We start from the raw sequence: 11,001 nt of genomic DNA on the forward strand, positions 1-11,001 counted from the left end.
ATGACTGTTATCAAAAAAATAAAAATAAATAAATGTAGGTGAAGTAAGGGAACCCTTGTGCAATGTTGGTAGGAACATAAATTGGCACAGCTCACTATAGAAAACAGTATGGAGGCTCCTCAAACAACTAAAGATAGAAGATTGGATCGGATCAGATCAGTCACTCAGTCGTGTCACTCTTTGCGACCCCATGAATCGCAGCACACCAGGCCTTCCTGTCCATCACCAACTCCCAGAGCTCACTGAGACTCATGTCCATCGAGTCAGTGATGTACCATATGATACAACAATTCCACTTCTGCATATTTAGTGAAGGAAATGAAGACTCAGTTCAGTTCAGTCACTAAGTTGTGCCAAACTCTTTGCGACCGCATGAACCACAGCACGCCAGGCCTCCCTGTCCATCACCAACTCTCGGAGTTCACCCAAACTCATGTCCATTGAGTTGGTGATGCCACCCAACCATCTCATCCTCTGTCGTCCCCTTCTCCTCCTGCCCTCAATTTTTCCAGTATCAGGGTCTTTTCAAATGAGTCAGCTCTTTGCATCAGGTGGCCAAATTATTGGAGTTTCAGCTTCAACATCATTCCCTCCAATGAACACCCAGGACTGATATCCTTTAGGATGGACTGGTTGGATCTCCTTGCAGTCCAAGGGATTCTCAATAGTCTTCTCCAACACCACAGTACAAAAGCATCAATTCTTCGGCACTCAGCCTTCTTCACAGTCCAACTCTCACATCTATACGTGACTACTGGAAAAACCATAGCCTTGACTGGACAGACCTTTGTTGACAAAGTAATGTCTCTGCTTTTCAACATGCTACCTAGGTTGGTCATAACTTTCCTTCCAAGGAGTCTTTTAATTTCATGGCTGCAGTCACCATCTGCAGTGATTTTGGAGCCCAAAAAAATAAAGTCAGCCACTGTTTCCACTGTTTCCCCATCTATTTGCCATGAAGTGACAGGATCAGATGCCATGATCTTAGTTTCTGAATGTTGAGCTTTAAGCCAACTTTTTCACTCTCCACTTTCACTTTCATCAAGAGGCTCTTTAGTTTTTCTTCAATTTCTGTCATAAGGGTGGTGTCATCTAGATATCTGAGGTGATTGATATTTCTCCCGGCAATCTTGATTCCAGCTTGTGCTTCTTCCAGTCCAGCATTTCTCATGATGTACTCTGCATATAAGTTAAATAAGCAGGGTGACAATATACACCCTTGACATACTCCTTTTCCTATTTGGAACCAGTCTGTTTTTCCATGTCCAGTTCTAACTGTTGCTTCCTGACCTGTATACAGGTTTCTCAAGAGGCAGGTCAGGTGGTCTGGTATTTTCCACAGTTTATTGTGATCCACACAGTCAAAGGCTTTGGCATAGTCAATAAAGCAGAAGTAGATGTTTTTCTGGAACTCTCTGGCTTTTTTGATGCTCCAACACATGTTGGCAATTTGGTCTCTGGTTCTTCTGCCTTTTCTAAAACAAGCTTGAACATCTGGAATTTCATGGTTCACTTACTGCTGAAGCCTGGCTTGGAGAATTTTGAGCATCACTTTACTAGTGTGTGAGATGAGTGCAATTGTGTGGTAGTTTGAGCATTCTTTGGCACTGCCTTTCTTTGGGATTGGAATGAAAACTGACCTTTTCCAGTCCCGTGGCCACTGCTGACTTTTCCAAATTTGCTGACATATTGAGTGCAGCACTTTCACAGCATCATCTTTTAGGATTTGAAATAGCTCAACTGGAATTCCATTACCTCCACTAGCTTTGTTTATAGTGATGCTTCCTAAGGCCCACTTGACTTCACATTCCAGGATGTCTGGCTCTAGGTGAGTGACCATACTGTTATGATTATCTGGGTCATGAAGATCTTTTTTGTACAGCACTTCTTAATATCTTGCCACCTCTTCTTAATATCCCCTGCTTCCGTTAGGTCCATACCATTTCTGTCCTTTATTGAGGCCATCTTTTCATAAAATGTTCTCTTGGTGTCTCTAATTTTCTTGAAGAGATCTCTCGTCTTTCCCATTCTATTGTTTCCCTCTATTTCTAACTTCAAAAAATATCTATGGCCTATGTTAATTGCAGCATCATCTACAATAGCTACATGTGATATCACATTTTTATTTAATCATTGATGTTGTTTTAATGTCTTGGCTACACACACACCAACACACCCACACCCACACCCCCCCCCCCCCACACACACACACTGATATATTATTTAGGCATAGCAAAGGAGGAAATCCCAAACGACAACATGGATGGACCTTGGACCTTGAAGACATTGTGCTAAGTGAAATGTCAGACAGAAAAAGACAGATACCATAAAATATTTTTATGTTTATATCCTAAAACTAATAAAACCTTAACTCATAGATACAGTAGAACATATTGGTGACTGCCAGAGATGAGAGTAGAGGATAGATGAAATAGGTGAAGGAGATCAGAGGGTACAAATTTCCAGGTTAAAATATTTAGATAAGTCCTGAGGATATAACACACAGCATGGTGAGTGTGCTGCTGCTGCTGCTGCTGCTGCTAAGCCACGTCAGTGCGACTCTGTGCGACCCCATAAACGGCAGCCCAGCAGGCTCCTCCATCCCTGTGATTCTCTAGGCAAGCAATGCATGAAAGTGAAAAGTGAAAGTGAAGTCACTCGGTCGTGTTCGACTCTTCCTGACCTCATGGACTGTAGCCCACCAGGCTTCTCTGTCCATGGGATTCTCCAGGCAAGAGTACTAGAGTCGGCTGCTATTGGCTTCTCTGCACAGTGACTATAGTTAATAATAATAAACTGTATTGTATATTTGAAATTTGCTGAAAGAGTTGATTTTTAAATTACTATCTCAAGGAGAAAACATTGTAACTATGTGCTGGCTGATGTTAACCAGATTCATTGTGGTGATCATTTAGGAATATATACAAATATCAAATCATTATGCTGTATATCTGAAAGTAATTAATGTTATATGTCAATTATATTAAGCTTCCCAATTGGCTCAGTAGTTAAGAATCCACCTGCCAGTGCAGGAGACGTCAGAGACACAGTCTTGAATCCAGGCTCAGAAAGATCCCCAGAGAAGGAAATGGCAGCCCATTCCAGTATTCTTGCCTGGAGAATCCCATGGACAGAGGAGCCTGGCAAGCTACAGTTCACGGGATCACAAAGAATTGACACCACTAAGCATGCATACATGTCAATTATTATCTGAAGAATAAACCATATTAATTTCTTCCTTGTCCTTATTAATACTCCATACCAATCTGTTATCACCTCATTAATTTTATCTAATAAAGAAGTATTACAAATTGATTGGTCACTAGCTCCTAGAATCTTAAAATCCTTTTATATATCAACTTATTTAGTTCTTTCAATAGCCCTCTTATCTGGATAAATAACTGCAGGTACAAGGAAGCTTAATTACACCTCCATGGTCACACACTCCTGATTGAAAACTGGTTATCATAAGCCTGTTCTCCTAAATGCATTATCTGCATTGTTTTTCTCTTTATAAGCTACTTCACTCGTGCATGCACTTATCACATCTTTCCAGGAGTGATGCAATGGCCTACATCTAACAACCTTTCATTCAAGGTCCACAACTATCTAAATATTTTACATAAAATACAGTTCAATCATAATGCATTTCTTTAAACTTTCCCACTACTTATTAGCTAAAAACAAAAATTTTTAGCATAACACACTAGAGGCTTTGTAAATACATATTGAATAAATTCATTCTTGCTGTCTTGACATCTCCAAATTTATTCCTCATGCTTCCTGACTTTTACACTTTGACCTTCATGAATACTGAATACTGAACCATCAATAATATCCAGCACACATATGCTGTTTTAAGACTCCACAATGTTGGGCACCTTGCTTCCTTCCTTACATTTAGTTTTCAGGAAAATTCCTGAAATTTCATTTTGAGATGGAACACCTCAATTCTGAAGTTTTTAAAATACCACTCTCTTGACACATACCACCTGTCTCCTTTATATTTTTTCCATAAGACATTAGAGAACTTGAAGAAACTTCTTTGGCCAATCTAATACTATCTCTGTCCTTTATCCATATTTCCATTACTCACATCATTTATACTGTAAATATTTATTTTTATGTCTAGTTTCTCCACTTGACTGTGAAATCCTTGAAGCCAGGAACTTGACCTCAGCCCTTGTTACAACCTCTCTATCTAGAGGGTGTCTAGAACACAGTAGGAAGTTTATGTGCAACAATCAAACATTTTCATAAACATATAATGTTTTTAAACACACACACACACAAATGTTTATACTGGTAATGGACTTGTAGAAAGCTTAATTTCTTCCAGGTTTTTCCACATCCCACTAGAGTTTCTAGGCAATTTCTGTTTTCAGTACAATATCTAAATGAGAATTTAGCCCTATTTTTAAACTTTGGTATTTGTCACAAAATGTTATCCATAAAAGAACTTATTTGGTATCTTCAAGTCCATAAAATTAGAAAACAGCACATTGTAGTTCCAAAGCATAGTGTCTTTTATCTTCATTTTTGATAGCAAATGATAGTAATAGATATTAATCAACATGTAGGGTTGAAGAAGAATAGCCATAGGGAAACAGAGAAGAAATGATACAAAGCTCTGTTTGTTAAAACTTAATAATAAAAATGCAACATACCCAAAGCTTTACTATAGTAGGAATCCCACGATTTCCACAGAGTATTAAACATGTAGTCCTGTAGATGGTAGGAAATGAAATTTCTTATTCTGTCAGTGAAAGACATCTGGTCGGTGAGTTCTGATAAAATAGCAGGAACATAGGAAGGAGGGTATGGTACCTTCCCACAGTGTTTTTCCACTGTTGAGGCTGGAGAAAACCTCAAGGAGTAGATAAATGGTATTCCCAATTTTAAAGCTATTATATCACCACAAGGAAAGACTGGATCTGATACCAAGACTTCAAATTTGCTTTTCTTCAGCTTTTCCATTAGCTTTTCATTTTGGAGAACACTGTCACAGATTTCTCTAGACACCATGTGGAAGTCCTTGATGACTTTGGCCATCTCTTGATAGAATCTCCAAATAGTTAAAGGAGATGGTCTGTGTTCCATCCAGGTCAAAATAAAGTCCTTGATCACTCCTTCTATTCTTTCTTTGCCAAAGGGTACCTCGTATATTTCAAATATCAGAGATGGGTTAGTGGTCGGGGTGATGTAAAGGGCACCAGAAGCAACCAGGACAGTCACATTATGCCCTTTCTTAATCAGCTCATCTATAATTATCTTAATATTTAGCCAATGACTACCTTCCATTGGCCAAATCAGAACATTCCCACCGAAAGTGGTTCCTAGGAGACTTATCTGAAGAGACAACAGTAGAATGATCTTGTTCAACATGATGTTGCCTGATGTAGAAGATTCGATGAAGTGTGACACAAACGAATTTCTCTGCTTTTTAAACAAAAAGGAAAGACAAATGATTTCTCATTTTTTATCCAAAACTTCTCTATAAAAATGACATTAGTTGTGGGAGCTCTATAATCATAATTTTATGACAATTACAGATTAATTGTGTCATTTCTCAGCCTGGTGCTTTAGCTTTGGTTATGAATCTTGCTCTCTTATGCTTTTCTTGAACTTGATCCTTCAACCCTTCCTTTGCATCTTATAATTGTTAAATTATTACTATTATGCTGCTTAAAGCTACTGTGTATTTCAACTCTCCACTCAGACCTAGGTACCAAAACTCCAGATAGAGCCAGAACTTACTAAAAAATGTAGAATTGCTAATGCTATGCTGCTGCTGTTGCTGTTAATATTTAATATATATTTTATAGTGTCACTATCAACAATTAAGCTTTTTAAGATTTTTTAATTACTAATAGATAATGTTAGTCACTCAGTCATATCTGGCTCTTTGCAACCCCATGGACTATAGTCTTCCAGGCTTGTCCATGGAATTCTCCAGGCAAGAATACTTCAGTGGGTTGCCATTCCCTTCTCCAAGGGTTCTTCCTGACACAGGGATCAAACTTAGGTCTCCTGCATGGTAGGCAGATTCTTTACCATTTGAGTCAGAAGGAAAGCCCCATTAATAGATAAAATTATTGCAAGTAATACTTACAAAATGGAAAGTACAAACAAATATAAGTGACTGTAATGTTAATTGGTATTCTAATAATATGTTTAGGAAAATACTTTATGTTAATGAATCATTGACAAAAATTTACTAAATAAACTACTTAAAAGTAATATATACAAACATGCTGACAGTATATTAATAAAATGTGCAATATAAATTTGTGTAACTCACACAGAATAATGCAAAATCAAGTCATCCCAGTAAAATGATCTCTATGAAAACTGTGCATATGTATATGTTTATGAATAAGTAGAGGTGACTCATTTTGTTTTAATAAATCTATCAAAATTAAAAATCCTATATTTTTTAGTGATGTCACTTCTGAGCTCCACATCACCAAAGATAATCTGTAGTGAAACAGCAACTACTTTATTAAAACAATTGCTACATTTTACAAAATGCTATTCAAAGCTTAGGAGAAGGCAATGGCACCCCACTCCAGTACTCTTGCCTGGAAAATCCCATGGATGGAGGAGCCTGGTAGGCTGCAGTCCATGGGGTCGCTAAGAGTCGGACACAACTGAGTGACTTCACTTTCAATTTTTACTTTCGTGCACTGAAGAAGGAAATGGCAACCCACTCCAGTGTTCTTGCCTGGAGAATCCCAGGGATGGGGAAACCTGGTGGGCTGCCTTCTCTGGGGTCGCACAGAGTTGGACACAACTGAAGCGACTTAGCAGCAGCAGCAGCAGCATTCAAAGCTTAGCAGAGTGATAAGACAGTTCATGGGATGGATTTCAGTTCAAGATTCTGTGCAGTAGGATTTTATGGTATGTACATAATATCTGGCTGCTGGAGTCTTCCTGGTCCATGGTCACTTGCCTGGAGACTTTAAAATAGTTGATCCATTAGGATGAACAACTGGTCACAATGTACTGCTATTTTGTTCATTTTATTCACTAACAAGGAATCAGATCCAGTTTTAGGCAACTAAAATATTGTCTTTATTCAGGTTATATGTGTTTATTAGATACCTACTAGGCATAGAACTCCCTACTAGGCAAAAGATGAATTGAAGAGATACTTACAGTCTTACATTCATCTTACAGTCTTTCAGAGGAACATGAAAAAGTTGTGTACATAAATGTAACAAAAAGCAGCATAGTATATTAAAGCTGTGCATGTATGCTGTCACCTCAATCTTGTCTGACTCTATGTTACTCTATAGACTGTAGCCCACCAGGCTCCTCTGGCCATGAATTCTCCAGTCAAGAATACTGGAGTGGGTTGCCATGCCCTCCAGGGGATATTCCTGACCCAGGGATTGAATCCACATCTCTTATGTCTCCTCCATTGGCAGGCGGGTTCTTCAGCACTACTGCCACCTGGGAAGCCCATATTAAAGTCCACAGGATATATTTAAAAAGTTCAATTTTAGAATCAGTTAGGCTGAAAATGGGGTTTCCCATGTGGTGCTAGTGGTAATGGTGGTGGCATGTGGTGCCAATGCAGGGGATGCAAGAGGCTTGGGTTTAATCCCTGGGTCTGGGAGATCACCCAGAGGAGGAAACGGCAACCCATTTCAGTATTCCTGCCTGGAAAAATTCCACGGACAGAGAAGCCTGGCAGACTGTAGTCCACCAGGTCCCGAAGAATGAGACACCACTGAGCACACACACACCACATGCACACACACACCACACACACACACACACACACAGGCCAGAAAATCCTAGAGTAACAGTGTGCTGCTTAGTATTTATGAGACTTAGATTTTTTTTATCTAGAAAATGAAAATTAAAAACAACTTAAGATGCTTTTGTGTTGTAAAGTCATACAATAAAATAGATAATAAAATATTTTTAATATATAATAAATGAACAACTATACAATAGACACTATAAATTATGCAAGTATAAATGCAATGTATAAGATAAATACATATTTAAATAAATAAAATGATGCTGATTAAACAGCAAGCGTAGTGCCTGGAGAGAAAGACATGTTTAAAATCTATTAGCTTTCTCTTTGAATTCCTTTTCTTAATTAAGGAAAATGCTGAGTATCTTCAGATGAAACAATGCAGGTCATCAAATAAATATTTCAGAGCTATACAGAGTAGAGACTGTTTTCAGACGGGGTGATACAGATAAGAAGTCTTATGAGAGATGAGATACATGACTCTCATCTTGGAGTTAGAAGTATTTGAACATTAGTGTTGAGTAATGTATACAAAAGAAACCACTCATGTCATAAACTTTCTGGCTTTAAATAATGTGACAAGTATTAAGACATTTGTCAAAGTACTGAGGTTAAATTTTAGATTTGTTTCTATTCTTGAGCTAATACAAAATAAGTGAAGAAATTATATTGATCATAGAAATTTAAAGAGGTTGTAAAAATATTTTTTTTCCCAAGGTGAAGATCTGAAAATGTGATTTTAATTATTTTGACCTTAAGAGCATTGAAAAGCTAATACACTCTTTCCAGAAAATTTTTGAGCAAATACAGCTAAAATATGATTAATATATTTGTCAAATCAATTGAATTCAAAGAAACAGCTAACAAATGTAAACAAAGGTTAGTATGTACAAGTATTTTTATCATGTTGCTTTTCAGTCGCCCAGTAGTGTCCAACTCTTTGCTACTCCATGCACTGCAGCATGCCTTTCCTTCACCAACTCCCAAAGGTTGCCCAAATTCACGTTCATTGCATCGGTGATGCTGTCCAGCCATCTCATCCCCTGATACCCCCATAAATGATGATAATAAAATCTGTGCTTTACTTAATTGCATAAAGGAAGTAAGCATAGTATTTATATCAAAATTGGTTATTTTTTACACAACAGGATTTTCTTAAAGAAACTTTAAATTTTCTTTTTTTAATAAATAGATTTGACTTTGCATAGTTATTTGAGGTTTGTGTGGGCTTTCCTCATGCCTCAAATTGTAAAGAATTTGCCTGCAAAGCTGTAGATCCGGGTTTGATTTCTGGGTCGGGAAGATCGACTAACCACTCCAGTATTCTTGATTGGAGAATCCCATGGACAGAGGAGCCTGGAAGGCCACAGTCCATGAGGTCACAAAGAGTCAGACACGACTGAGTACTAACCACTTTTACCTCATTTGAGATTTATTTGAGATATGTGCATATTATCTGATATAAAAAATTCACTGCACAATATTAAAAAAACAAAATACCCAGCAAGGATGACATCTTAATCTTTATTCATCTTTTACCTTAAAGAACAAAGTAGCCACTTGTGAAAATCACCTTTGCTTTCAACGTACATTAGCATAAATCTTATTTGTTCCTTTTGTGTTGGCTAATGAGGAAGAAATAAACTCTCCACTTGGATTGAAGCTCTAGAAAGGCACATGAACTCACATTTAGATAAAACTTACAAATTGTTGCTCTATCATACAATTCCCTCAATATCTACAAAGTTATTGTGAAGTGTAACACTGAAGTCAAGGTGGGGAGGAACTCTCAAGTTATTTCAAAAAAACCTGAAAAATTTTTTAAGGGAAGTAATAAAACAAACCAGAAGTTAACTATCAATCTTATAACGACTGATACTTTTTAGAAGAAAATACAAAGTCCATGTATACATTATGCATTGCTTGCTGCTGATACTGCTAAGTCACTTCAGTTGTGTCCGACTCTGTGCAACCCCATAGATGGCAGCCCACCAGGCTCCCCCGTCCCTGAGGGAGTACTGGAGTGGGGTGCCATCTGTACTGCTTATTGTAAGATTTAAAAATTTCTTACCTGAAGTTTCCAACCAGAACGTTAAAACCACTCATTTGATTAGGAAGAAGTTGAATAGATAAATGCTAGCTGGATAACCACAAATATGAGAACTATGATCTTAAGTGGAGAAAAGATTATACAGATCATTTTACTCTTTGCATTCCCCACCCATTACATTATAAAGCAGATTCAGTTCAATTCAGTTCAGTTCATTTCAGTCGCTCAGTCATGTCTGACTCTTTGCGATCCCACGAATTGCAGCACGCCAGGCCTCCCTGTCCATCACCAAAGCAGATTAGCCTTTTGCTAAATGTGTATTCTTTCCTTGGTTTCATAGAAACTATTTGTTTTTGCTTTGTTTTTTCGCTTTTTTTTACTCTTCAATCCCTATATTGCCCCTCTCCTCCTTTTCTCTTGCTGCTTGTAACCACTAGTTTGTTTTCTGTATCTGTGAATCTGCTTCTTTTTTGTTTCATTCACAAGTTTGTTGTATTTTTTAGATTCCACATATAAAGGATATCATACAGTATTTGTCTTTCTCTGTCTGAGTCATTTCACTTGACATAATGCCCTCCAACTTGATGTATGTTGCTGCAAATTGCAAAACTTCATTTTTTTATGCATGTGTGCTAAGGCATTTCAATCATGTCTGATGCTTTATGACCCCATGATGTGTAGCCTGCCAGGCTCCTCTGTCAATAGGATTCTCCAAGCACGAATACTGGAGTGGGTTGCTATTTTCTTCTCCATTTTGTATGCCCAAACAGTATTCCATTGTCTGTACAGATCACATCTTCTTTATTCATTCATCTGCGTTAGACACTTAGGTTGATTTCATATCTTGGCAATTTTAAATTACCCTGCTATGAACTTTGAAGTGTGCATATCTTTTGAAATCAGTGTTTTTGGTTTTGGGGGGATATATGCCTAGGAGTAGAATTGCTGGTTTATATGATAATTTTATTTTTAGTATTTTGAGAAACCTCCCTATTACTTTCTCTAGTTGCTGTATCAATTTACATTCCCACCAGCAGTGTACAAGGGTTTCCTTTCACCTCCTTCCTTGTCAACATTTGTTATTTGTGTTCTTTTCGGTGATAGCCTTCTTTCAGGTATAAGGTAATTAATATCTCATTGTGATTTGGATTTGCATTTCTTTAAAATTAATGATGTTGAG

General features: G+C 37.6%; 1 protein-coding gene across 3 annotated transcripts in view; it reads right to left on the minus strand.

Moving 5' to 3' along the window:
• Nucleotides 1–9,988, minus strand: part of LOC102281360 (UDP-glucuronosyltransferase 2A1) — a 59,635-nt gene extending 49,647 nt beyond the window's left edge. The window contains exons 1-2 of one of the 3 annotated variants that reach the window (XM_070372483.1): nt 9,843–9,976; nt 4,670–5,439 (exon numbers count right to left, since the gene is read on the minus strand). In XM_070372483.1, coding sequence (XP_070228584.1) covers nt 4,670–5,385 — 716 coding nt within the window. In that variant the 5' untranslated portion in view covers nt 5,386–5,439; nt 9,843–9,976. Of the gene's footprint in view, nt 1–4,667; nt 5,440–9,842 lie in introns of all 3 variants that reach the window. The other 2 variants (XM_070372482.1, XM_005902045.2) reach the window with 2 other exon arrangements.
• Between the last annotated feature and the right edge of the window lie 1,013 nt (nt 9,989–11,001).

The sequence above is a fragment of the Bos mutus genome, chromosome 6 (genome assembly GCF_027580195.1).
Source record: "Bos mutus isolate GX-2022 chromosome 6, NWIPB_WYAK_1.1, whole genome shotgun sequence".
Lineage (NCBI taxonomy): Eukaryota > Metazoa > Chordata > Mammalia > Artiodactyla > Bovidae > Bos > Bos mutus.